The 26,166-nt window shown below is 55.2% G+C and overlaps 11 protein-coding genes across 11 annotated transcripts; 6 read left to right on the top strand and 5 right to left on the bottom strand.

Moving 5' to 3' along the window:
• Nucleotides 1–513: 513 nt before the first annotated feature.
• HMPREF1541_08169 (uncharacterized protein) lies at nt 514–963 on the bottom strand (the record flags this gene model as incomplete). Its single annotated transcript, XM_008722489.1, has 1 exon — nt 514–963. The coding sequence occupies one exon, from the start codon at nt 961–963 to the stop codon at nt 514–516; it is 450 nt and encodes a 149-aa protein (XP_008720711.1).
• Nucleotides 964–2,496: 1,533 nt separating this feature from the next.
• HMPREF1541_08170 (uncharacterized protein) lies at nt 2,497–3,059 on the bottom strand (the record flags this gene model as incomplete). Its single annotated transcript, XM_008722490.1, has 4 exons — nt 2,497–2,570; nt 2,616–2,777; nt 2,838–2,975; nt 3,023–3,059. 4 exons carry the CDS (start codon nt 3,057–3,059, stop codon nt 2,497–2,499), a joined length of 411 nt encoding a protein of 136 aa, XP_008720712.1.
• A 262-nt stretch (nt 3,060–3,321) lies between these two features.
• Nucleotides 3,322–6,376, top strand: HMPREF1541_08171 (uncharacterized protein; the record flags this gene model as incomplete). The annotated part of the gene is made up of 2 exons (XM_008722491.1): nt 3,322–4,501; nt 4,548–6,376. 2 exons carry the CDS (start codon nt 3,322–3,324, stop codon nt 6,374–6,376), a joined length of 3,009 nt encoding a protein of 1,002 aa, XP_008720713.1.
• Nucleotides 6,377–6,929: 553 nt separating this feature from the next.
• On the top strand, nt 6,930–8,105 carry HMPREF1541_08172 (uncharacterized protein; the record flags this gene model as incomplete). The annotated part of the gene is made up of 1 exon (XM_008722492.1): nt 6,930–8,105. One exon carries the CDS (start codon nt 6,930–6,932, stop codon nt 8,103–8,105), a length of 1,176 nt encoding a protein of 391 aa, XP_008720714.1.
• A 99-nt stretch (nt 8,106–8,204) lies between these two features.
• HMPREF1541_08173 (uncharacterized protein) lies at nt 8,205–8,714 on the bottom strand (the record flags this gene model as incomplete). The annotated part of the gene is made up of 1 exon (XM_008722493.1): nt 8,205–8,714. One exon carries the CDS (start codon nt 8,712–8,714, stop codon nt 8,205–8,207), a length of 510 nt encoding a protein of 169 aa, XP_008720715.1.
• A 1,153-nt stretch (nt 8,715–9,867) lies between these two features.
• On the top strand, nt 9,868–10,981 carry HMPREF1541_08174 (uncharacterized protein; the record flags this gene model as incomplete). Its single annotated transcript, XM_008722494.1, has 2 exons — nt 9,868–10,003; nt 10,050–10,981. The coding sequence occupies 2 exons, from the start codon at nt 9,868–9,870 to the stop codon at nt 10,979–10,981; spliced, it is 1,068 nt and encodes a 355-aa protein (XP_008720716.1).
• Nucleotides 10,982–12,527: 1,546 nt separating this feature from the next.
• Nucleotides 12,528–15,552, top strand: HMPREF1541_08175 (uncharacterized protein; the record flags this gene model as incomplete). The annotated part of the gene is made up of 3 exons (XM_008722495.1): nt 12,528–12,709; nt 12,761–13,004; nt 13,057–15,552. 3 exons carry the CDS (start codon nt 12,528–12,530, stop codon nt 15,550–15,552), a joined length of 2,922 nt encoding a protein of 973 aa, XP_008720717.1.
• Nucleotides 15,553–16,159: 607 nt separating this feature from the next.
• Nucleotides 16,160–19,174, bottom strand: HMPREF1541_08176 (uncharacterized protein; the record flags this gene model as incomplete). The annotated part of the gene is made up of 1 exon (XM_008722496.1): nt 16,160–19,174. One exon carries the CDS (start codon nt 19,172–19,174, stop codon nt 16,160–16,162), a length of 3,015 nt encoding a protein of 1,004 aa, XP_008720718.1.
• Nucleotides 19,175–21,388: 2,214 nt separating this feature from the next.
• Nucleotides 21,389–22,419, top strand: HMPREF1541_08177 (uncharacterized protein; the record flags this gene model as incomplete). The annotated part of the gene is made up of 2 exons (XM_008722497.1): nt 21,389–21,538; nt 21,670–22,419. The coding sequence occupies 2 exons, from the start codon at nt 21,389–21,391 to the stop codon at nt 22,417–22,419; spliced, it is 900 nt and encodes a 299-aa protein (XP_008720719.1).
• A 273-nt stretch (nt 22,420–22,692) lies between these two features.
• On the bottom strand, nt 22,693–24,369 carry HMPREF1541_08178 (uncharacterized protein; the record flags this gene model as incomplete). Its single annotated transcript, XM_008722498.1, has 1 exon — nt 22,693–24,369. The coding sequence occupies one exon, from the start codon at nt 24,367–24,369 to the stop codon at nt 22,693–22,695; it is 1,677 nt and encodes a 558-aa protein (XP_008720720.1).
• Nucleotides 24,370–24,699: 330 nt separating this feature from the next.
• On the top strand, nt 24,700–26,044 carry HMPREF1541_08179 (uncharacterized protein; the record flags this gene model as incomplete). The annotated part of the gene is made up of 2 exons (XM_008722499.1): nt 24,700–24,814; nt 24,864–26,044. The coding sequence occupies 2 exons, from the start codon at nt 24,700–24,702 to the stop codon at nt 26,042–26,044; spliced, it is 1,296 nt and encodes a 431-aa protein (XP_008720721.1).
• Nucleotides 26,045–26,166: the final 122 nt, after the last annotated feature.

Genomic DNA, 26,166 nt, shown 5'->3' on the forward strand with positions numbered 1-26,166 from the left:
GAACAGGAACAGGAACAGGAACAGGAACAGGAACAGGAACAGGAACAGGAACAGGAACAGGAACAGGAACAGGAACAGGAACAGGAACAGGAACAGGTGCAGCTAGCTGGCTGGCTGGCTGGATGCCGGTACATCACAAAGGGAAAATCTGGGGAAAGGAGAAGCTCCACAAAAGAGGGCTCGCGTACCAAGGATCCTGGCACGCATGATAAGATTTTTCCTTCTGTGGGATCTGCATCTCTCAATTGTACGTCAGGTACGGAGTATGTTCCTGAGGTTCCGGGACCCCGCCTCTCGAAGATCGATGGAGCCCACTGATGTTCACTCCACGCTGAGACGTCGACTGTCATTGTTGCTGTTGTTGAGTCTATGTGCAGATTCGTCGCTGGCAAATGGAATGATGGTGTCACATAATGCATGTCGTATTGGGAGGAAGGGCTCTCCGATCGATCGGTGTGTGCTTGTGGCCATGGTCTTCGGTCGACCACGGTGAGACCGTGACGATGGCATAGATCAATCGTCGGCTGCACATTGTACCTGAACGATTGTCTGTGGTGGGCCAACGGTGGTGTAGCCGGACCCGGAGGCGCCGGAGAGGGTGGCTTGCCATCCTGTAGAGCCTTTGAGTGTGCATGGACCGTAGCCGCTGACTACGCCGATGTTGTCAATTGTGACGGCTGCGCAGTTGACGATGTTGTATGCTGGTACATCGAGGCAAGAGAAATCTGAGGTGTCGTGCCAGTCGCCGTCCTGAGGAACCCACATTCCATAGGTCTCTGCACCACCAACCATCACCACGTTGGTGGGCCAGTCATCTTGGAAAGCAGCGGCACTGACTGGCGAACGTGTAACGAGGTATGGCTTCGACGGGGAGATGGGTTCAGTCTGCCGTAGTGGTGATGCAGCGGCGACGGTCAGGAGCAGAGTGATGAGAAGGGACCAGAGTCCGAGAGCCTCGAGCATGGTTGTCACGCGATCGTAAAACGGATTGACCTGGTTGCAGTCGAAGTGAAATAGTAGGAAGATGCCTGGAGAGAGGGGGAGTTCCAGATAATCGTACCGAGCTCGGAGCCAGCGTGAAGCAGTGACTGCAGTGGCGACAGCGGGTGAGTCACAGTGGCTTGAATAGTGGAAAGGCTGGCGTCTGATGAGCTTGACGCCTGGAAGACAGAGATCTTCAGCGAGTTATTCTAGCGAGTGAGATGCTGCACGTGGCAGCGGTGATGGTCGAGTCCGTGCTGGGTGAGGCAGCGGGTGAATTGCTTTTGGCTGAAATGCTTCTACAGCGACCCCTTGCACCGATTGACGTGACGACGGCGGGGTAAAATTCGTCAGACCCAAGATGGTGTGCAGATGAGCAGGGGTGATGGCGGTAGCGACAGAGGCCTGGATGGGAGCCAGATGGGAGCCAGATGGGAGCCAGACGGTCGATGGCCAAATTCCGCTGCACTGTTCAGCGGGTGAATGAGTGGATAGAACGGTGAATCTCTAAAGCCTATGGGGTTTGTCCCAGAGCTTTATGAAGCTCCTACAGGTGAGCAGAGCTAACGACAAGCTTTTCAGCAGATCTCACTTGACAGACACGCAGTTGCAGCTACAGGCTGAACAGGGTCCATGAGTGGTGCACAGTCATAGGCGTAGCCAGAGACGGCCCGGATGATATGGGCGGAAAGAGCCGATTTGCACCGGACACCCGAGGCTCGAGACAAGCGTAGATGGGACGATAGAGTAGCATGCTGCCGGTGGCGGACGACATGCAGAAGCACATGCGGATTCTCTCTTAGCTGCACGTCGCTTCGAACCACCCGGTGGCTCTCTCTACCTTTGGTCTTTGCTTGACGGACTCCTGGTCGCCCAGATCTGTGCTGGCAAGCCACGACGAGCTTTGCGGAAGCTTGGAGCAAACGTCGGCAAGCTTGCGGTCAGGCGCCGCGCCACCAAAGCAAGACGCCAAAGCAGAAAAGTTGGAAGAACAGAGACAGGAACAGGAAGGTGCGAGTTACGAGCCGCAGGTCTCTCAGTAGCGAGCACTTGGCAGCGTCGGCTCTCAGCAATGCCGATCAGCGCTATAAAAAGCCATAAAAAGCCCCCGGGGCTCGCTTGGTGCCTACAGTAGAGCTGCGCATGCTATTGCCCTGTTTCCCTTTGCCAGCACCCGTGCGCCGTTATCAGCCTCACGACGGTGCGAGGAATGCAAGAATGCAGGAATGCGCCGAACGTATCCCGTACCGGAGCAGCTGTAGACTGCCGGTACGGAGTACTGTAGTACCAACCGCCATTCCCAACGCAGCTGCTTCAGCCGACCGGCTGATAAGATCATGGCCCCCCGTTCGTTCGTCTGTCTTGGCTGCCACAGAAAGTGACCGGTTCCTCACATGGCTGTGGCTCATACTCGTAAAGCCACGCCGCAAGACACGCCCCCCCTCCCCGTCCCTGTCCGACGACATCGGAGTGCCAACAATCGTAGACTTGCTGCTCACGCACTCGGAGCGTGCGTTAGCTTGTGGACTGCCTGAGGAAGCATCGGTTCACAAGACTCAGTTCTGCACCACTTGAATGTTGTTCTTTTTCTGCAGTGCCAGTTAGTCTCATGCTACGCATCCTGATCAGCGAACCTGCCTTCCACTTATCCAGCTCATCCTGCTTTGCCTTGTATTGCTTAACCAGTTCTTCCAGGACCTGCTTCAAGCCGTCTGAATTGGTGCTCAGCGCGGGCAGGACATCTTCAATTGTCCGCTCCACCAAGACACCATTGATCAAACGAAAGCATTTGCGGTCTTTGGGCAAAGGCTGCAACGTCTCCGTAACCAATCTGGGATCGACACATTAGCCGCCACTCCCCTCAATGAGTTTCTGTCGCCCGTCCAGAGCTTGTGGTACTTGCTTGTGCTCCTCGATCTCCTGCTCAATTTCTCCCACTTTCTGGGCGAGACTCTGAAGCGTGTTTTTATAATTGCTGTACTGCGTTTGCAAGTCTGCCCGTTCTTAGCACTCCACTGTGCCCGCTCTGATAGATTCGTACCTTGTTGCTTGCGCATGGCTTCTGGGTTTGACGCCATGGTGGGCTGATGTTTCTTGCCGCCACTCTGATAACAATCAAAAGGCAGACTTATCGATCGAGGCTTGACAGACTTGGGAGTGGGGAAACTTCGGGCCTGTCCAGTGACCAAAATCTGCCTGCTAAATGCGTAAAGCGGCCTAGCATTGTCCCTAAAGGGGAAAGAGTCTGGGGCAGAGTCAACTCCACTGCCTAACATTTTTATTCAGCGACGCTCTGCACTTCAACCGAAGCCCCATCCTCCTCACACATGTGCCTCAACGATGGACCGAGGGCACAGTCCGAAACGGCGGAAGCTGGACGACAGTCGCTCTTCGACGCCTCACCCCGATGATCTTGGACCCTCACTCCAGCGACCGAACTTCCGCAGGCCTTTTCGACCCGGTCAAAAGATCGCCAATGGGCACTCGCGCTCCTCTACCCCGCGTGGCGACCGTGGCGCCTCAACACCGCATCAGTCCGAGTTCGACGGCCCAGAACCATTCGTTCAGGACGAAGAGGCTCAAGCCCTTGACCGGGACTGGTATCTAGGAGACGAGTTTGGGCACACTTTTGGAGATGAGTCGCACAACCCGTTCGGTGGCGCAGACGCCTCGTGGGGCGACAGGATGCGCGAACAGGCTCTAGCAAACAAGAAGCTGGGCTCGCGCATGACGGCCAAAGCTGCGCAGAAGCAGAGAGAGGTGGATGCATGGGAGACCAACCGCATGCTCACATCCGGAGTGGCGCAACGGCGAGATGACATGGACGACTTCGAAGACGACAATCAAACGACGAGAGTGCATCTACTAGTTCATGATCTAAAGCCACCGTTCTTGGACGGCAAGACCGTTTTCACCAAGCAGATCGACCCCGTGCCGGCTGTGAAGGACCCGCAAAGTGACCTGGCCATCTTCAGTCGCAAGGGAAGCAAGGTGGTTCGAGAGAAACGTCAGCAGAAGGAGCGCCAGAAGCAGGCTCAAGAAGCCACGAACGTAGCCGGCACCAATCTGGGCAACATCATGGGTGTCAAGGAGGACGATGCAGACAGTGCCGCAGCCGCTCCAGGTGAAGTCATCAAGACCACCAGCAACAAGTTCTCTGATCACTTTAGAAAGAACGAGGGTGGCACGAGTGCCTTCAGCAAAACCAAGACTCTCAAGCAACAGCGCGAGTATTTGCCAGCGTTTGCGGTACGAGAAGAGTTGATGAGGGTCATCCGTGATAATCAGGTCATCATCGTGGTCGGCCAGACTGGATCCGGCAAGACGACGCAGCTCACGCAATTCTTGTATGAAGAAGGTTATGGAAGGCAGGGCATGATTGGTTGTACTCAGCCACGGAGAGTAGCGGCTATGAGTGTCGCGAAACGTGTCAGTGAAGAGATGGAGGTCAAGCTGGGCGGGCTCGTCGGCTACGCGATCCGTTTCGAGGATTGCACGAGCGACGAGACGGTCATCAAATGTAAGTGCGTTCTGTCTTTTCCTCGACCAATGCTGACTGATCCCAGATATGACGGATGGCGTTCTGCTCAGAGAATCGTTGACACAGCGAGATCTAGACAAATACTCATGCATCATCATGGACGAAGCCCACGAGCGCGCTCTTAACACTGATGTGCTGATGGGTCTCATCAAGAAAGTCGTTGCTCGGAGACGAGACCTCAAGCTGATTGTCACGTCAGCCACGATGAACTCCCGACGCTTCTCAGAATTCTATGGCGGGGCCCCAGAATTCATTATTCCTGGCCGCACCTTTCCCGTCGATATCCAGTACTCGCGCTCACCGTGTGAAGACTACGTCGACAGCGCCGTCAAGCAAGTCTTGGCGATTCACGTATCCCAAGGCGCGGGCGATATCTTGGTCTTCATGACTGGCCAGGAAGATATCGAAGTGACGTGCGAACTCGTGGAAGAACGTCTCAAGCTCCTTGTTGATCCACCCAAGCTGATGGTGCTTCCTATCTACTCCCAGATGCCAGCAGATCTCCAGGCCAAGATCTTTGATCCGGCGCCGCCAGGTGTGCGCAAGGTCATCGTCGCCACTAATATCGCCGAGACCTCACTCACGGTGGATGGCATCATGTATGTGGTGGACACAGGCTTCTCCAAGCTCAAAGTCTACAACCCCAAAATGGGCATGGACACTCTCCAAATTACACCTGTGTCGCAAGCCAACGCCGGTCAGCGTGCGGGTCGTGCCGGCCGCACTGGGCCAGGCAAGGCGTTCCACCTGTACACGGAGCTCGCATACAAGAACGACCTCTATGTACAAACAATACCTGAGATTCAGCGCACCAATCTGTCCAACACTGTGCTGCTTCTCAAGTCGCTCGGCGTGAAAGACCTCCTGGATTTCGACTTTATGGACCCACCGCCGCAAGACACAATCACGACGTCGCTCTTCGATCTCTGGGCGCTGGGTGCCATTGACCACGTTGGCGACCTCACGGAAATTGGCCGCACCATGACCTCTTTCCCCATGGACCCATCGCTCGCCAAGATGCTCATCACTAGCTGTACGGAATATGGCTGCTCTGAAGAGATGCTCACCATCGTCTCGCTGCTGAGTGTACCGAGCGTCTTCTACCGTCCCAAAGAGCGTCAGGAGGAGTCGGATGCGGCACGTGAGAAGTTCTTCGTGCCGGAGTCCGACCATTTGACGCTACTGCACGTGTATACGCAGTGGCGCAGCAACGGATATAGCGATGGATGGTGTGTGCGACACTTTCTGCACCCTAAGGCTCTGCGGCGAGCGAAGGAGATTCGGGAGCAATTGCACGATATAATGGTCAATTCGCAGAATATGGAGCTAGTGAGCTGTGGCACGGACTGGGACACAATTCGAAAGTGCATCTGCAGTGGCTACTACCATCAGGCGGCCAAAGTCAAGGGCATCGGGGAGTACATCAACCTCCGCACGAGCGTGACGGTACAGCTTCATCCGACATCGGCATTGTATGGGCTCGGATACTTGCCGGACTACGTGATCTATCACGAACTGATCCTGACGAGCAAAGAGTACATGTCGTGCGTCACAAGTGTGGACCCTCATTGGCTGGCCGACTTGGGGGGCGTGTTTTACAGTCTCAAGAGCAAAGAGTATAGTGGCAAGGAGAAGCGAGTCATCGAAGGCGAGTTCAATCGGAGAATGGAGATTGAAGCGAAGATGGCAGAAGACAAGCTCAAAGACGAGGAGAGAAGGCGGCGTGAGGAGGAAGAGGAAACGTTGCTTCTACGAGGGAAGCAGAAGTCCAGTGGCACCGCTGTCAAGAAAACGGGCAGCAATGGTGTGGTCAGGAAACCCATTGTGCCGAGAAGACGCATGGGTGGTTTCTGAGGTGGTACATCACTGACACCGTGACACAGTGCAAACCGCAGTCGTTTTGGTGACCTCGGATAGAGGCAACACGATGGCGCGTACCACGTACACGCAAGCCGGGGGAAATGGCTGATGGCTAATTGGCACTGTGCCATGCCTTTTACTGCCTCTTGGCGTATACCTAGATATCATGGCCATCTAGCAACTCCTCCAGGGTCTATTCCGAGCGATCTTGAGCGGACACAGCCCTCACATGCAATCATTCATACTGACGACCCCTTCCCCTCGCGATAAGCCCGAGTCCGCGTGCGACAGAATTTTAGTTGAGTGCGCAGCCTCCCCGGGAACTTTAAAGGGAAGCGGCAGGTCGCGACAGCCCAATCCGTGAGAGAGCTGACGCGTCCTTGGCACCTCGTCGAAGCATCAACCTCAACGACTTAACACGGGCGTGTGGCACAATGAGACATAACTTTCCGAGACACCGTCATTGTGGGTTTTACCGTCTTTATCACTAGCCATCATTAACATCGAGTATCGTCAATCTCATTGTCAGCCGCCGCCGCTATCTCCAATGCATCACGGGGGACTCCTTCCTCGGGAGCTCCTCCTCCTAGCCCTCTCCTTTACACTCATAGCCCCCGCAACCGTAGCAGCCCAGCAGCAATCATCACCACAATGTGACTGCTTCCTCACGTCAGACCCTACCGGCAACAAGCCCACCTTTTTCACACATCATTACTTCATCGACTTCCGCAATGCCAGCGGCCCGTTCCCAGCACCCCCCAACATCACCGCCGCCGACACGAGCGGCACCGAAGCCCTGACCTCATCCTACTTCACCACACCCACATGGAGCTCCTTCTGGAGCATCAACAACGCCACGGGCCTCTACAACTTCAGCTCCTCCAGCCACACGCCACAAGTCGCCTCGGCGGGCAACGTCTTCATCGCCTCCGGCGACGGCGACAACGACGGCGACGACGACTCCTCTTCCCGCAACAACGGCACGTTCCTCGCGCTGCGCACGTCCCGCAACCGCGCCTTCCAGAGTGTGGCGGAGCTGACGTCGCGTGAGACCGACATGCAGCACCTCAGCGTGCGGGCGCGGCTGCGCGTGCTCGCCAGCAACGACTCGGCCGGCCAGCAGTCGGTCGTCGAGACGGGCGCCGTCTTCGGCCTCTTCACCTACCAGAGCGACACGCAGGAGAGCGATCTGGAGATCTTGACCGATGACGACTCCAGTACCGTGCACTGCAGCAACCAGCCCGACTATGATGCCAAGAAGGACCGGCCCGTCGAGGGCGCGAGCAGTGAGGTCGCGATGCCGGACGGCGTCAAGTGGACGGCGTGGAATACGCAGCGTTTGGACTGGCTGGATGGCGTGAGTCGCTGGTGGGTCGAGGGCGTCAATGTGCTGAACAAGACGGTCAATGTGCCCAAGAAGCCGAGCGCGGTGGTGTTGAATCTCTGGAGCGATGGCGGTGACTGGAGTGGCAATATGACCGTCGGGAGGCAGGCTAGGGTGGGCATCGAGTGGATCGAGGTGGCGTACAATGTCAGTCGCGATAGTGGGCGGGGGTCGTGTAAGGTCGGCTGTTGGATCGATGGAGATCAGGTCAAGGATGTGGGCGCGCCGGTGCTGGCTTTCAATTCGACCATGGAGGGCGCTGCCGCGAGCAGGAGGGTGGTGGCTTCAGATCTGCTGGCGGGGCTGGTGGGAGTGGTATTGCTCTTCTCGTTGCTATAAGAGGCCTTTCGTGATCCAGACCACGCGGCTGGATGAATTCCTGACGATCCATGACTCGCTACGTCGGTTCTCAGGCGTCCCTATATCTTCATTGTCCTGTTATTTCAGCAACGCCAACACCCGCACCTCAATACACGGCCCGCTCCCAGCTACATCGGAGCTTCCTAGACTATCCCTAACAGCACTATCCACCTTAGAGTCGTGCTCAAGGGCCAACTTCACCTCTTCATCCCCCAGCATCAGCCCGCGCGAAAGACACACCACAACCCACCCACGCGCGACCCAGAACGCGGCTTCCTCGTCTCCCAAAGCCTGGCGGAGACACGTCTTCGGCGGTTGCATGCCGTGGCTCCAGTCCGGCTTCACGCTGCTCAGGGGTTGCCGCTGCCGTTGCCGCCAGTCAAAAGGGACGGCTTGCGCGGCTCCAAGATGCTCGCGCACCAGCCGTGCGCATTCGGGAAAGTACTGGAACTTGACGGTCGCGCGGAGCTTGCTGGCTTCTTGTTGCAGCAGGTTCTGCGCATCGAAGGAGAGGGGGAATCGAACGGGGCGGATCTGTGTTGAGCTAATATGGCTGTCGTTTCCTCGGAGGTGGGGTTGAGGGGGCATATCGGTCCGGTGTGCTTGTGCGTTCGGGGTTGGGCCGAAGTCGAAATCCTGTGCTGCTTGGTGCTCCAACGACCCTGGCCTTGCAACGTTGCGCGCCAGGAGATGTCGCGGCGGCGCGGGGGATGCGCTTTGGAAGGAACGCCGGAGCGTACAGGGCGCCAGCTTCGGTATGGGTGTGCGCACAGTGGCGGCTTCCGCCAGCACTTTCGATCTGATCACAGATAGCATTGAGATACGGTTAGTGGAGAGTGAATTGGCGGTCTACTGGGACAACGTTGAAGGAGTGTGCAGGAGGCAGAGGAGGGCGGGATGGGTGCTGCAGCAGTAAATAGCATTTGAAGTATTCAGGCGCCGTTGGTCGTCTGCATCACCTGGGGTTCCAGTCAAATGAGGTCTGGCCCGCTGAGCCTCACCCGGACTTGGCCGTTGATTCGACGCGCGAGACGTGTGCTGGTGAAGCATTAGACGTGTGTTGGTGCGGGATTGGATCGGGCGCCAGTATGCACACCGCCCTTGCATGTTGTGCAGATGACCATAGTGCCGTCTGCATGCCACGTCGCGCCAAATCGAGGGAGTGACAATGGTTCGCGGAGATCTTTGGCATCATGTCAAGGCAGATGAGCAAGCCACCGCCTAGCTGCGCCGGACTTTCTGCCCTGGCTTGGGTCACAGGCAGCAGGCGCGTGGTCCATCGCTGTGCAACTCAAGGCAACGACGATCTCGCTGGCTATGCTACTGCCTCACGAACATGCTGGGAGAGGGGTCTGCCGTCAACTTGGAGGGTCAAAGTCGAAGAGGGTGGCACAGCTTCTTATCAACCGCCCAATACCAGGGACCCCGGTTGATTGGTTAAATTACTTGGCGTCTCTATCACCAGCCGCAAAGCATCTCGAGACCTCATTTTGTCATTCTTCCATCTGTCACCTCATCAGTTCATCAGTTGTGCCCATGCCCAACAGTATTTAAATGCTGCTACTGAACTCTGCACGTGTGTTGGGGCCATGGAGAAGTGGCGGTGGCGACTTCTGCCGCACGTGTCTCACACGCCAACCGTGCGAAGACCTAGGCGCCCAGAAATGTAATCCGTGCCTATGCGCATCCTCGGGCGCACGCCCTGTGTGAGCCTTTTCTCCCTTCCCAGCAACAGGTCTGTATGTATGCCGTGCTAGTCTGTGTATTTGCCTTACTGGCGTCATGGCGCACTCATCTTGTTGCAGCTCAGCGAAGCAATAGTCCCACCCTCTGCGATGCCAATGATTCGTACAATTCGACTAGAGTTCCCTACGAGTGTGAGTGGTCTGCACCCTTGGTCTGAAGAAGTCTGACACACGATAGTCAATAACAATGCCTGGGGCGACGATGGTTCGGGACAATCTTGTCTGCAGGTCGAAGACGGCGGCGAGTCCTGGTCGGTGACATATACGTGGACGGGGGACCCAGAACTCGTCAAAGGATTTCCTCGCATGAAAGCCCACCCGTCGAATCTCCCGGTGCCTTTCTGGAACGTGTCCAATGTGGACTTCAGAGCCGAGTGGGACACGTACGTCAAGAGCACGGAGAACGATAGTGCTGAAGAGCAGGCCGCAAAGTTTGACGATATCTACTTGAGGTCCAACGCCGCATTGGATGTTTTCCTATCAGACAACGCGACCAATTCGACTCTTGTTGGCCCTCCTATAGAGATCATGATCTGGTATTGGTATACTCCCACCATCAAGCCCTTGGGATTCTACGATGCCACGCCTGACACGCCTCGAGTCGAAGTTGACGGAATGAATTTTACGTTATACGATGGTTTCAACGCCCAGGGTCAGCATGTCTTTTCCTGGCTTGCAGAGCGGAACCTGACCAGGGCGGATGCGGACTATTCTCCCCTGTTCCGCTACATATGGCAGAACGGTTTGCTGTCTGGGGCACTTTGGCTTGGCCAGCTGGAGTTTGGTTTTGAGATCATGCATGCTGGAGAGGAAACCGTCTCCGAGGTCAAAAGCAACTACACCCTTCGAATCAACAGAGATGGCGATCCTGACGCGAGCACCTCGTCAGCACAACCAACAAGTACGTCCTCGTCTTTCTTAAGCACCAGCACCACAGCAGAAACGATTCCTACTTCTACCACCGCGGGGACTGCCGCCTCCACAACTTCCACTGATGCCGCATCGACGCTGATTCCAACAGTTGACACTGGGTTCTTGTTGCCTTTCGGCACCTGGTCAACTATCCTTGCGCTGACGACGCTACTTTGCACCTCAAGTAGCCTGTTATAGACCGATAGATATCTGTAGCCTTCACGACCACCCCCGATGCTCCTCTCTTGCTGTCTTCTGACCTCCCTGTATTGAATGAATCTCCCTCACTCCCTTCTCGCAGCGAAATCAGGACAGAGCAAGGCTGTAAAGCGCTAGCAAGGCTGATATGAATGCCAAGACGGTGGAAGTCGAACTCCTGGCCTTCTGCGCCTTGCACCACCCTCACTACACACGCGTCGCATCATTGTTCTTTTCTTTGAGCCACTCGTTTCTATTCACAGTTGACTAACAGGTGCACTCATACCACTGGTAGTCGCTGTCCTACATTGACAGTCATCTCTGAGGGTTCTTGAAGGGCGCCCTTGACCAGAACTCCAATCCACTAGCCAGCGCAGTATCTCATGCAATACATCTTCGAATTTCTGGTGTTCAGCGATGCGCACAGCCCTCGATAGCTCACAGGAGGCATTGGAAGTTGATGTGCTTCCGCAATACCTCACTGTCAAATCGTCTCAACCCTAATGAATAGGCGCCAAGACTCATTCACACGGGTACCCTCGATTCACAGGTGAGTTGGCGCGTGAATGTCTGCCTTCTGCCTGGTCACACCGCTTTTGCGATCACTCGACGCATATTGATCGTTTCTGGCCATGGCTTCCCTTACTCTTCCACCGCAACACTTCACCAGAGCACAAGTCACACCAGACCACGTCTTCACCCCTTGCGCAATCACTTCCTTCCGCTGCCCATCACAATGGAAGCCATCCAAGCGAGATTAAAGGCATATGAGGAGGCTCCGGCCGACCCCAACAACCCTTTCGACGCCTGGAAAGGTCTGCACCGCCCTTACATTTGAGCTTCCTTCTTTCTGCGTTAAACATTTACCGAAATCCGGGGCCTTTGCTAACCGATAGTATTAGTCAAGAGACAGCAAGCCGCGGCAGCGGCCGCTGAGCAGCGTCCTGCGAGGAGAAAAGTCCTCCTCAAACCGGATAATTGGTGGCAGACACACAGCGGCCCTCCGCCAGTGCCAGAAAAGTCGCCACTTCGGGGCCTCTTCAATGGTGTTCCATCAGCTACCGATTCAAAACGGTCCTCCAGCCTGAAAGGGTACTTTTCTTCATCTCAAGACGAGGAGAAAGCGCATCGAGATCTCACTCCTCCAGCTTTGCGCATCATCAAGCGCCGTGAGCAACTTGAGGCGTGCGCCAAAGCCGAATCGTCCGAACACACGGTGCCTGAAGGCTCCGACAAGCCCAGCGGCCAGGTTCCAGACTATTACGAAGACACAGACTTCGTTGACAAGAATATCACCACTTGCAAAGACCTGCCCAACTTGAAGTTGAGCAGCTCCACCATCCGTCGGTTGTTGTCAGCACAATCACTCTCCGAAATCGCAACTCCAGAGAACTCCGAAGAAGCCAAGGAGATTGAGAAGGCTTGGGGTATCAAGCAACGTAAGATTTCTTTCAATTGCCTTGAAGATCGTCCCGCAGACCACGGGCTTACAGAGCTGTTCGCTCGCATTAGGATCCCTTCCGAGGAACGCTAAGCCGTGCCCATCATGGCGTCCCTTCGTCCCGAGTCTGCCGCGGCTTTGACCGCCCATCGACGTGAGGCGATGCGTCTTGCAAAGCAGCAAGAACGAGCTGTTGCAGAGAAGTGCAAGCGAAGCAACGAAGACCCCCCCGGCTATAGCTTTGACGAACTCATCGGCAAAGGTAGCTTCGGCAGAGTCTACAAAGGGTAAGAGATGCTGGCTTTTTCTGTCGAGTTTGCTGACTTTTGGTGCTGCAGCCGCCAGAAGTCGAGCAACAAGATTGTTGCCATAAAAGTTCTCGACATCGATGATGCCGATTTCTCTGCGTATGGTGAACAGAAGGATGAGCAGATACGGGACTTCGACAGAGAGATCAGAATTCTGAGACAGGCTCAAGACAGCGGTGCAGTCAACCTCAATCGCATGATTGAAGCCCTTCCCGTTCACAGTCAGTTGTGGTTGATCTGCGAACATTGTCCGGGTGGAAGCGTAAAGACGTTGGTAAGTATGTTCTTCGTCCTCAGTGCCTGGTGTCTAACGCTTCTCTCCGCAGATGCGTGCCACGAAGGATCGTTTGGAGGAAAAGTTTATTGTTATAGTCGCTCGAGAGTTGGCAAAGGCCCTGAAAGGACTTCACGAGGCTGGCATCATCCACCGAGACATCAAGGCTGCCAACGTGCTCGTACACGAGGAGGGAAACCTGCAACTCTGCGATTTCGGTGTTGCCAACGTCCTCGATACTCGGACTGATAAGAGACGGACATTCATCGGCACTCTGCACTGGATGCCTCCCGAGCTGTGGACCGAGAGACCTGAGTATTCCGATGAGGTCGATGTCTGGGAATATGGCTGCACTCTGTATGAGTGCGCGTTAGGAAGACCACCCAACAGCGATCTTCGCGAGCGACAGCAGCTAAAGATGCGAATGCGCCGACTCAAGCAAGCGATTGCCTTACCAGAATCCGAATCATTCAGCGAAGGTCTACGTGAACTTGTCAAGTTCACGCTCAGTCCGGAAGTGAGCTCTCGCCCTTCGATGAAAGACGTTCTTGAGCACGACTTTTTGAGAGAAACTGAGGAGACTCATCCCACGAAAGATCTGCAAGCATTGGTGCAAAATTACTATGCGTGGTTGTTCACAGGTGGACAACGTGTCTCACTGTTTATGCCTGGAGGTGCTCCCGCCGCAGCAACCGAAGATCCCGATTCACAAATCACCGACAGCGACGAATGGAATTTCAGCACAACTCAAGATTTTGAGCGTCGTGTTTCTACCATTCTTGAGATTCCCGATCTCTCAAACTTGAGTGCAGAGTTTGAAAACCAAGACACTCCTCGAGGCCTTTCACAGGCCACAGATCTGTCGCCGCCTCGGCACATGACCGCAGCGCAAAAGGCCAACTTCGAAGCGCGTGTGAATCGCGGTGCTGCCGATTTGTCCAACCTTTTCGACCAGTCTGGTCCTGCCTACGAGTACAAGACCAAGACCGACTTCATCCCCATACCTGAACAAGTAACGCCAGAGAAGCGCAGAGCATCAGACCTACCCTTCAGAGCCATGGCCGAAGACCGTCCCTCCTCTATCGCTTCGAATGTCATCGATTTGGGCGAATTCGACGACAATGACTACGCTCCCGCCGCTCCTCGCACCGACGACAACATTCAGACTACCTATGCCGACACTCCTATGAAAGGCCAGACCATCCGTCTTGCCGATGCCTCCACTCTCCGTCAGAAGCGTGCCAACTCCAAAGGGCCGCGTGATCCCACCACTCAGAACTTGACAGCTCGTCGCGCTTCCTCCGCCGATGATGCAGACAGACAGTCCATGGGGGTTTCTGCTTATGACTTCGCAGCTGCGCAGCAGGACTGGGCATCCACCAAAGAGAAAGGCAAGCAGCCCGAACTGCAAGAAGCTGCTGAGATCACCTCGTCGAACCCCGCTCGCGCTACTATGGACTGGTCCTTCGCTGATGCTATGGCTGGAATGGGAGGAGGTACGGTGCGAGATCCTGACGTTCCTCTGTCAGCGCCTCTGCCGTTCGCGGAAGCCACACCCAGCAACATCCCGCAGACTGCCATGTCTACGTCGGACGAACCAGGCCCCGAAGAGGAGGAAGAGCAATACCCATCTCGCGCTGCATCTCGCGCCCGTGACCGTGCTACCCTCGACTGGTCCTTCAGCGACGCCATGTCCGAGCTCCAATCTACCAACACTTCTGCTGCTGGCACACTCGAGTCCTCCGCACCTCAGCGCACCACCCCGTCTCGTCCAACCCCACTAGTCCGCCAGATGACCATGCCAGTCACGCACCAAGACTTCTCCACTCTTGAAGAAGACGACGACGACGACGATCAGATGATCCAGCACGCACGTCCCGCCACCTCACTCTCTGCCGCACCCAGCGACAACTACCCCGATAGCGACGCCTCGTCCGCCGACTTCGACCCCTTTTCCCTCGAGCACGCCAGCGACGACTACCCGGGCCCAGCCACCCTCGATGCCGCCACCGTCGCCGGCATGGGCGCCTTCTACGCCACGCGCGGCCGCACCATCCTCCCCGACCACCCCTGGCCCGAGCCCTTCACCCCCAACCCCATGGGCGCCCCCTACCCCAACGGCCGACCCCCTCGTATCGGCAAGGAAGGCTTCCCCGGCCCCGCCGCTGCAGCCATGCCTGCTGGGGCGCGCTCGCACGATCGCGGCGGCAGCGGCGGCTCCGTGACCTCCGCCTCCGGTGGTAGTAGTGGCGCGCCGCGCAGCTATGTTGAGGTGCCGGAGGCGCTGCCCCCGAACGTGGCGGCCATGTCGGTGGGCGCGACCAACGAGGAGCTGGCGGCGGAGTTGGACCGGCTTCTGGAGAGCTTTGGGGGCACGTTGGCGGCGGCGAGCAGCGTGTTTGGAAGTGTGGGCGGGAGGAAGGGCCGTGGTAGGGAGAGAGGCGGGAGGAGAGGCGGCAGGGGAGGCGCTGCTGGTGGTGCTGGTGGTGCTGGTGGCAGAGAGGCTGGCGGTGGTAGAGAGAGTGAAGGTGGGGAGGCGGCGGCTTGAGTGAATCAGTTAGTGAATCACTGCAGCGAGAGGATGTGGGAGAGGAGCGAAGAGCAGAGCAGAGCAAGGTTTGGAGACACGCTCTTGGAATTACCAGAGAGCGATATTCATATTGGGCCTGAGGCCGGGTGAGTTAGTAATTTCTAATTCCCAAAGCGATGGTACGAACACTCAAGATAATGGAATGATGATTCCCGTCTCCTGATGTGTGTCTCGATCTTCGGTCACCAACGGGGGTCGATCAAAGTGATTGGAGACCTCCCTCAACTCTCAGCCGACCACACCCAAAAGCCTCTGCTCGTGTGAGTTCGAGGCATGGTCTGCTGAGAGTGGAGGGAGCCCTCCCGTCAATTCTGTCGGCCCCTGCACTGGTGCCCTTTACATCACTGCCTTCCTTTCCTACATTTCATCGTGGCTGTGTACGGGCTCAGGTCGACAGGACCTGCAGATAGGCCGAATGCTTCACACAATGTCTCAATCGAGAGAGGCTCATTTTCTGCAATATCGCAACTGTAATTAGAGCCATAAGAACTATCCTCTGCCCTGAAAGCCCTGGAAGTCCGGCCTTCAGGCAATGCTAAATACATGTCTTTGCGCCTAGCCTAGCTCATTCGATGCGCACTCTCTTATCCCTCGCATCGTCCATCGCGTCCTCTTCCTCCCTCTTTTTAGCACAAAACTCCTCAAAGCTGTTCCCTTCCTTGATCCAGGCGGCTTTGACCTCCCACGTCCTACGGTCCCATTCCACCGCCTTGGCGCTCCATTCCTTAAACTTGTCATCATTCTCCTGCCGGTTCTTTGCGACCCTATCGGTGTAGGGCTGCTTCTCGTCTTCGCTGAGCGCCGCCCACATTTTGCCCAGCTCGACGCGCACCTGGTCACGCTCGCTCTGCTTTGTCTTCTTGGGCTTGCCGGCCGCGGCTTTCTGCTCCGCGAGCCGCGTCTTGACGGCGTCCCACTGCTCGCCGGAGTAAAGCAGGAAGGCGTTGATGTTGAGCTTGGTGGGACGAACAGGTGGCGGACCTAAATCGTTGTAGATTCGCACCCACATAGCAGCGTCCCAGGCTTCGTGGAGGGCGTTGTTGTTCTCTTTGATCGGGCGCGTAAAGGTGCCGGCGGGCAGGACTTCGTCGCCCTTGCGCTTAGGAGCTTGCGCTGTGTGGGCTTCGATTTGAGTAAGGTCTACAGTGGCTGCGGGCTGTTGCTTGACTGCAGGCGCAAAGTACGAGGATTTTGTGGAGGATGGTGGAACGAGGACAGGTGGGATGGCGATGGGACCAACAAGAGATTCGTAGACTTCGTGGGCAGCACGTAGACCGGAGAGGTAAGCGCCATGAACAGTGGCAGGATGAGTGGCAATGGTGGCCTCGCCTGCGAAGAACAGGTTAGATACCGGGGCGGCGATCAGATCGTAGTCATTCGCGCGAGCCTCTGCGGCAACGTATGAATAGGTGCCTCGAGCGAAGCGGTCGGACCCCCAGCGCGTGACAATCGTTTCAACCGGCGAAGGGACATTCTGGGCACCGAAGACGTTGCGCAGTTGTAGCATGCAATCTTCAACAAGGAAGGCATCAGGGGTACGCTCGGCTTCGTAGGCAGATTCGCCGGCCATCAAGGCGATGAGCACCGGGAGGCCACTCGTCTCAATGCAGTTCCAGAATAGGTAGAACTGCCCTCGACATTGTTTGTAGTTGGCTTGTTCCACGCCGGCGTTATCCCTCGGTGCGCGAAGGAGGCCAAACATGTCTCGTTCGGTATCCCAGAATGGCTTCTCGAAGACCAGAACAAGCTTGTTTAGTAAGCCGAAGCCCATTCTGCGGATCGCATCGCTCTTCCATGAAGGAAGTGGTGGGTCGAATTTGATCGACTGTTCTTTCAGAATGCCGAGTGGTGCCGAAAACACAACCTTGTCTGCCTCAAATGACTCGCCATCTTCGCATATTATTGTCGCCTTGCCCTGGGAGCCGACAGCACTGTAACTGATACTCTTGACAGGCTTATTAGTGCGGACATCGAGAGGTTCTGGGTGCCGCCACAATGCACGAGGCAGTTGTTGGTAACCGCCGACCACTTGAGCGTGCTCGCCCTCGAACTCATTGCCGATGTCTTGATCCCAAGCACGAAGGCTGAGCTTATCAACATTGGCTGCGTTGGCATATTCGAGATTTGCAAAGTGCCAATTGATGAGCCGCAATGCGTAAGGCTTGAGGTCAAGGAATTCCCGATACTGCTCAATACCCGAGTTCATGATCTTGCCGAGTGACTGGTTTGGCTGCGCCGCCAACTCCTCAAGCTGCAGCGTTTCATCCAGCTTGGTGGTGCTTTTTAGCATGAACCCGAATTCTTCTGCGGCCCGAGCAGCAGGCAATTGCATCTTGGTGTCCATGTTGGTATCGACTTCTTCTTTTGACTTGTCACCTTTAGCAGCCTTGTGTCCTGCGCCACGTCTTCTGGATTTCTTGTCGGGCATGATCTGGTCGATGGTGCCCGAGGCAGCTGCTTCTTCGTATTTCTTGATAGTGACCGACTCTTCATTTGCTGGAGGATCCCGCCAAGCCTCAATGAGATCTTTGTCTCCTTCCGCAGTCTTCTTGACGGTGTGCTTAACACGATATTCGCTCGTTCGATCTAGCACATCATTGTAGAGTCTTTCGATCATGGCATCGCTCGCACCGTTCACAGGGGTCCCATCGACATCGTATAAGGTGGAGAGGTCACGCAGGAGGTGGTGGTCGAGGGCCAGTTGCCCACGAATAATGGCATCCAGAGGATTACCTTTATCGAAGCCCACAATGATATGGGCTCCCATTTCGGCGGTCGCACGCTGATCGGGAGACAGAATTGAGGATCGCATGCTAGATAGAGGATGTGAGTATATGCGGCCACCAATGCGGCTACGACCCTCGAGCACAATTACTTTCGGCGGTGTCTGGTCTGGGAAGTGCTGGAAAAGATTGGTGAGCTGTCTCGCCGTGCCCAACCCGGCCACACCGCCGCCGATCACGACGATAGTCTCGCGTGGCGTTTCCTTTCGTTTACCCTTATATTGCTTGTTGGCAAGAGGAGCGTCGACGCAACCGAAGTTGATGTATCCTCTTCGCACAAGCCATTCATAGGCAAAACAGGCCAGACGAGTCCAGCGTTCGTCCTTGATGCAGCCAATAGCTTCTTCGAGGCTAACGCTGACACTGGGGTTGCGTGACCATAGTCGAAGGATCCCATTTCGGATATTCAGATAAACAGTAACGTGCAGCTGGCACAGCCTGTCCTGCAAAAGTTTGTGCTCGTCTTCATGAAGTTTGAAGGGATCAAGCCGTGAATTCTCGGCAGCTACGATGCACTGATGTGCGTATTCGCTTGCTGGGAGGCGGGGAGGAATCGAAGACCTCGCCTTGCAGGTGACCGGCGCTCTAGTGTAGAGGAAATTTCTGTTGTCGATCGAAGTCTCCGAATTGACTGTGGGTTTCGAGGTGATGCCCGGCCGTTGTTCATTGTGTGTGGACATCATTGAAGCTGAAGTCAATGAACTATTCGGAGAGTCCCGGGCTTCGCTGCTGGTCTGAAGGTTTCGCAGGATCGAATCTGGACCGTCTGAGTTCGTAGCATCGTCGTCATCTTCCATTTTGATGATCCTTTGTGACTGTTCGAAGGATGCCGATTGATGATTACTGTTGTATAGCACATTAGTATACCTGTCTCAGCTGACTAAAACCCCAATATAAACGAATCACAAAATACAATCAACCGTACCTCAGATACTGCTCAGAATTGGCCATGCTGACATCTTCGTTGTTCTCAGCTGCAGGTGGTAGCCCAATGGATGGGCCAGCGGCCGGTATGACTTCCGCCATCTGATATTGTTATTGCCAACACTGTGGTGTGATGTAGGTTGGCAATAAGAAAACGGTGTTCCGAGGACCAATGAATGTCGAAATATATCTACTCGTGAATGCGATTAGATGTCTGGTTGCATTTGTCAGTCATGATCATCAGCTTGCGAGGTAGCTGGTACCTCGCAGTAGACGTAGACCATACGTCGCCCCCGAAAATCCGACTCTTTCCCGTATTTGGTCCTTCACTGCAGGCATAGGTATTTCGTGGGGCTACGAAGACACCGTTTCCGAAGCGCTATTGGTAGTTGAAAGAGTGTAGGGTGTCCATATGAGCAATATCAGAAACGGAGGATGGTTGGAGGAGCGCTGAAATCGAGGGGGTCGCATAAGGCGGCGCTGATTTCTCGGCGTTGCGACGCCTGTATCAACGACATGTCTACCCCCCTTCCATCTTGTCAAGCTTCTATATCGTCGACATGTATAACATGTCGTGCTGCATTTCATCCACGATGCTCAGCTGACCGTCTGGAGCTGATTGCACCCAAATTTGATGACCTGACGATGCCGCCTGCCTCGATAAAGCCCATATCCCAGCTGCTGCAGATTTTGCAATGAGCTGCGACCTCCACTACATGATATGAGCAAAACGCCAGCCATGGCCATTACTATATTCAAAAGGGGCACAAAACTGTGATAGCTTACCGCCTTCGATCCCAATTTCTTAGTGTCGTGCCGATGCGAATACCTATACGTCGATGCCTCTCATCTTCCTCGATGCCTCCACATTTCCATCGCCTACCTGTTCCATTATGTCCGGCGTGGGAGGGCCCAACAACACCAATTGACAATGTCGAGTACCCTGATTCCGAAAGACATTTTCTCTCTTGATGTCAAAGGATGCAAGCACGCTGAAGCCATCGATCTGGCACTGCAACGGCTCTATGTCTACATATCTACCTGCCGCAGAGTCTCTCTTCGGCTTTGTTGCGGCTCTCAAGTCTCTACATTCCCTTTCACTAGACTCTTTACACGTACTCATTCGGGTTCTGGCACACTTCAGCTATATTGCAACCATCTTAGCTGATATCATGCTGACTGTTGCCGGCTGCTAACGACGATGTTAGGGAATGCTACGTTGTTATTCCCAGACGAGGTGTCTCCAGTATGGAATACCATGCTGTGAAAGACTCACAAGCGATAGCCGGCGACAGACGCCTTCGGTTGTCACCTTCGAGAAGCCCGATATGGCAAATATAACGCGTCCTTGCGGCGATCAATCAAGACGTAGGGTTAGACTGACAAAGGCCTCGTGCTGCGGACAGAAGCAACAAGACCGAGATATTGCAGATGCGGTTTCGTCCATAGAGCACTGAACATCCGATAGAGCTTGGTCTGCGACAGATCTGGGCCCAACAAAAAGATGCAGGCAGTAAATCACGCTCACGAGAATTCTACCTTTTACTGCCTGCTGCACTCGTGGAGATAGACATGAAAATCAATGAATGCTGTTTCATATTCTTGCCTCCAGTTGCATAACATTGTTGCTGTGCGGACGCTGAATGTGCACCGTACTTGGACACGGCTGATGGAAGGATGGCAACGCGCTTTTCTTGACTACCCCACCGAACATACATCATCGACCTGAAGTAGCTTCGCGACGAACAACATCCGCACCTTCTAGGCTTCAATGATTAATTGCTTCGACTTGCTCAAGCGGCCTTGCAAATCGTCTTTGATCGCTGAAGCAAGGGCACCAGTGCACCTGACGAAACATCCGCAAGAGCAGCTCAGTTGACAAGTCTCTTCCAACTGCGGTCTCTCGCGTCCGTGGTGTTCTTGCTTCGCCCATTGCCATCTGCCTCCTGTGGTACCGAGCGCAATGAGGACATGACAGAAAGACCAATGTTGACCTTGTGATGCTTAGACTAGCCTGGCCATGTAAAACGCTCCAGATTCTGGCTTCTCGAACAACCCCGCGCTCTACCTTCATTTCGAGCCGTACAATGGCCAACGTCAGGGAAGACTCGATACCACATGTTGTTAGAACAGCGCATGAGCAACGCCAGGCCGGAGTCTGGAACGCAACCGTCAGTCAGATTGATGAAGTCAACTCGAGCATCAGGTTAATACGGCTGGGCATCGTCGGTGCAGCGGTAGGTGCCTCTTCCAGTCCTGTTAAGCCCACACACTCGGCATATACTCCAAGCTCAAACCATTGCCCCAAGTCAAGCTTTACAATATACAGGCGAATTCGCATCCCTCAGCCAGCTCACACTATTCACAGCCCGAACGGACCCATCTCCCAGGCCAGTATATCGACCTCTCCATCCCCTCGATCCCCACCATCGGCGGCTTCACCATCACCTCCCCACCCCTAACAACGCGAGACCCAACTTCGCCACACATCGAGCTCGCCATCCAACGCTCGCCCAACAACCCACCCGCAGCCTACCTCTGGCGCGCGACCCCCGACATACTGCACGCCCCCGTCTCCTTCCTCATCGGCGGCAACTTCGTCTACCCGCCCGCGCACCTCACGCACGATGAATGCAGCAAGATCGACCGCGCCGTCTTCGTCGCCGGCGGCGTGGGCATCAACCCCATCATGAGCATGCTCAGCGCCATGCACGCGCGCGGCGGCCGCAAGCTCGGCGGCATGCCCCGCCGCGTCAGCGTGCTGTACACCTGTCGCCGCGGGCGCGACGCTGCCGGCGAGCCCGAGAAGGTGCTCTTTGAAGATCGCTTGGCGGGCCTGGCGCAAAAGTGGGCCGGCAGTGAAGTGGTCGAGTACCGGTACACGTTCTTCGAGACGTCGGGGCAGGGTCGACAGAACGAGTCGTCTGTAGCTATTCGGCACCAGGCGCGGAGGATTCGGCACGATGATCTGCTCGAGGCTATCGGGCCGGAGGACGATAGAGCAAATACGGTGGTGTACGTGTGCGGGCTGCCGGCCATGACAGATGAGTTTGTGGAGCTACTGAAGACGCAGCCTGGGTTGTCGGAGAAGCAGGTCTGCTGCGAGAAGTGGTGGTGACTAGATCTGGAATCCCACGCAATCAGAGGTGTAAAAGAGTATGGCATACACTTTGGAGCAGAATTGGTTTAGACTAGACAGTACGTTGAACGATGGATGAATGGTAATGAGACACTACCGGCCTCGCTCCTCTTCCAGTATATTCAATATCAACTTCGGCCGTGAGCACCATCGACATGGTGTGGAAACATTTCCTTCGTTTTCTCGCCTCGACACAACCTCGTACAGCGTACGCCTCCAACGCCTGGCGCTATATGTACAAACCTGGCCACTCTATTCCTGTACAGCGACATGTATTCTTCCGCCGTCGACAACGATTTGTTCGTCCACCTTCTTTTCCAGATCGCCGTACTCCATCCGCTTCCACGTGGTTATCCTCGCCTCGTTCATGTCAAACTCGAAGAATCTCATTCTTCTATGGTAACCGTAATACCCCCCGTAACCGCCAAACCCTGCACCGCCTCCGTAGCACATCCATAACGCAGGCTCCTTCTTCTCATTCGCGCCAGGCACGCAGTAATCATTGACGTGGTCATGTCCGCAGGAGACCAATAGGACGTTTTCCTGGATCAACGCATCCATGAAACCGCTGTTATAGCCAGGGGCTGTTGGATTCTCGGACCAGTTGCCGACGACAGAGAATTGGTGTGGGTTGCGGTACTCCGGAAGAGGGATGTGAATAAAGGCAAGATTCATGTGTATGTGCGTGTATTCCTTGTGCTTGCGCTTCAAGGATTGAGATGTGCTCCGAAACCAGTCGATCTGGTTGTTGTGCAGCCAATCATAGCCGCGGAATTTGCGTTCATCGGGCGAGTATGAATGAGTATCGAGGAGGTAGAGGGTGAGCGCGGAGTGTGAGGTAGAGCCACGGCCGAGAATTTCGACAACATAGTTGCCGACACCGTCGATGTCTTCTGGGCCAGCTGTGGAGAGGGAGTACGGCAGCCCGTCCATTATAGCCATGCTGCCTGCACGATCGAGGTTGCCCTCATCATCATGGTTGCCGAAGATGCCGGCGTAAGGTATTTTGTATTGCGCGAACAGTGCTGAGTACTTGTAGATGGCGGTCTGGGCATCCGGCGCGGTGTCACCATTAACCTGGTCTCCAGAGAGGATGATGAGATCGGGCTTTTCATCCTCCAAAAGGCGCTCGACGAATTGGAGGGTCCTTGTATCTGCTTCACAGGGTGAGCCAGCGGGCATAGCATCACGACACTTGCCCAGGCCGGTGGCAAGGTGCAGGTCAGAGGCTTGCATGATCTTGAATTTGCCGTCCTTCCGGATGCGCGGAACGGGCTTCTGTAGATTACTTATGGCAGGGCCTTTCCGGACCGTGAGGCGTGGTTCGGGAGTGTCGCCAGCGGCGTCGAGAAAGAGTGAGGTGTGAGAGACGGCCCAGTTGGAGCGTGGGTCGGCGGCATCGGGACCAAAGAGAACATCCACGCCCGTTACGAGCTTAGCTGCGTCTCCTATGTGCCGTTTGGCTGTTTTCTTGACCCAGATGCCTGCAGGTCGAGATTCCCACCGGACGTCTTTGGAGGTGGGATCGACATCGGATGGCACTGAGCGGCCTACCTTGACGTCGAGGACAATCTCCTCGTGCGGTTCAAGATCATCCTCCTTCTTCCTGCGCACATGGAGGTAGGCTGTGGAGACATATCCGCTTCCGAGGTAGAGGTCCTTTTCTATTCGGTGCCAATTCGGCCCATCTTTCGTACAGCTGCTGAAGGGATTTATCGCGGAGCAAGTGACGACCGTGACATCTGTTACCACGAACCCGGGGTGGTGCGCCGGTAGGTGGTTGTGGATTGATTGTGGTAATACTCGATAGCGATTGTCGAGGAATATGACTAAAACTAAGACAACTGCTGTAAATATAACAAGCTGCAGGCCAGCGCGAACCTGAGCAGTCGTTGTCAGCAACGAGGCATTCGGCGGCTCAGGGGACATACTATTCGTCTGGTCATCGTCGCATTGGGAGACCCGAGCGGCCTCCCGGGTGGAAAGTGTGGATGATCGCAGTTACCTCTGTCGCATGTCTGGCGGTGCCTGCCGAATGAGATTATCTGGCCCGATATTATAAGGCGCTTTCAATTTGTATGTGGTCGCGAAGTAGGGGTAGAGTCAGAAGAGTCCGGCCGCTTTGGTGCAGGAGCCTGAGATGCAGAGTTTCCCCAGATTTTCCGTTTTCGGAACAGATCTTCGTCAAAGCCCACAGCCTGCGCTTCACCATCGCTCTTCTATTTCATTCGGAGGTGTACGGTCGTCTACAGCTGCTTGATGTCAGGTGCTGTTCGTGCTGCGCAACAGCTCTTTGGGAAGCTCGTGCCAGCTGAGCAAGCCTCTGTCGCTAAGTCTGCGTCGACAATTGTGCGCGACTTCACCCGTTATGCAGGTTAGTATAAATCGCCAAAGTCGCAGCATATGCTGACAATACATGTCAGAGGGCGACCAAGTATTGCTCAACGGGCGTCGCCTCAGTTCACCACTGAAAAGGGACAAATCTTCTCCTGTGCCCAATGGTAACGGGAGCATCCAGCACAATGACATCCTAGGCCAGCCTTTGTCTACCCTGCGCATCGACGGTGCGGACAACCGCTACGTTACGGTGCAATACCCGTCCCTCGATCAGTATGTGTCAATGACCCGCCGGAATGTCACTCCGATATACTCCTCGTACGCTTCGACGGTTGTCTCTCTGCTAGATCTACATGTGCACCCACCTACCACTGATTCAGAGGTAGCACCAGATTCAGACCGCGTGGACATATTAGAGGCTGGCACAGGGCACGGTAGTTTAACCTTGCATCTTGCGCGAGCCATTGCAGTCGGCAACGCACCTCAGCCAGTGACTGCTCTACCCAGGGGCCGTCAATCCAGTCTGCTGCAAGCCGTGCAAGCCTCGGAGGAGTTGCCAGATGATGTTGATCCGGAATGGTCGGCGTGGTTTAGGTCCCGACGAGCTGTTGTCAATACCGTCGAAAATGTCTCCAAAAACAGCACCGATGCTGAGAAGTTGATTCGAGGCTTCCGACAAGGGCTTTACTGGCCACATATCGACTTCTATGCCAGTGGCGTGGACGATTGGATCGACGCAAGGCTGGTAGACCGTGATGAACGCGATTGCGGCTTCTTGACGCATGTCATCCTCGATATGCCGGGTGTGGAGAACATGCTATCCCGGGCAGCTGCCGCCATGCAGGAAGACGCAAAATTGATCGTTTTCTGCCCTTCGATCACCCAAGTCGCCGAGTGTCAGAAACTCATCAAACAGGACAATTTGCCACTGGTTCTCGAGAAAGCCGTGGAGCTAGGCGAAGGCATTAGCACTGGTAGAATCTGGGACGTGAGGATTGTTACGCCGCGGCCACCACGGCTGTTGAGACATCAACGTGCCAGCGACTCTCCGCACGAATCGGCCGATCCAGATACTGAGAATTCAGGCTCTACATCTGAAGACCAAGCCTTCGTGGAGGAACGACAGAAAACATTCGACGAGTCGTCGAAGATGGTGTGCCGTCCTAAGGTTGGCGAGCTCACGTTTGGAGGCGGCTTCCTTGGTCTGTGGCGGAAGTCGACCTTCAAGAAGCCTACGAATGCAACGGAAACTGCCGGACCGTTTTAATATACCGTGCCACAATCGAAAGATCGGTCCCAAGTGAATAGCCATGTACAACAGAGATAGAGCATATAATATGTAGCAACAGCTATAAGTAAATGCATTGCGCCAGGATGGTGTATTTCGAT

This window comes from Cyphellophora europaea (genome assembly GCF_000365145.1).
Source record: "Cyphellophora europaea CBS 101466 unplaced genomic scaffold supercont1.8, whole genome shotgun sequence".
In the NCBI taxonomy this organism is placed as follows: domain Eukaryota; kingdom Fungi; phylum Ascomycota; class Eurotiomycetes; order Chaetothyriales; family Cyphellophoraceae; genus Cyphellophora; species Cyphellophora europaea.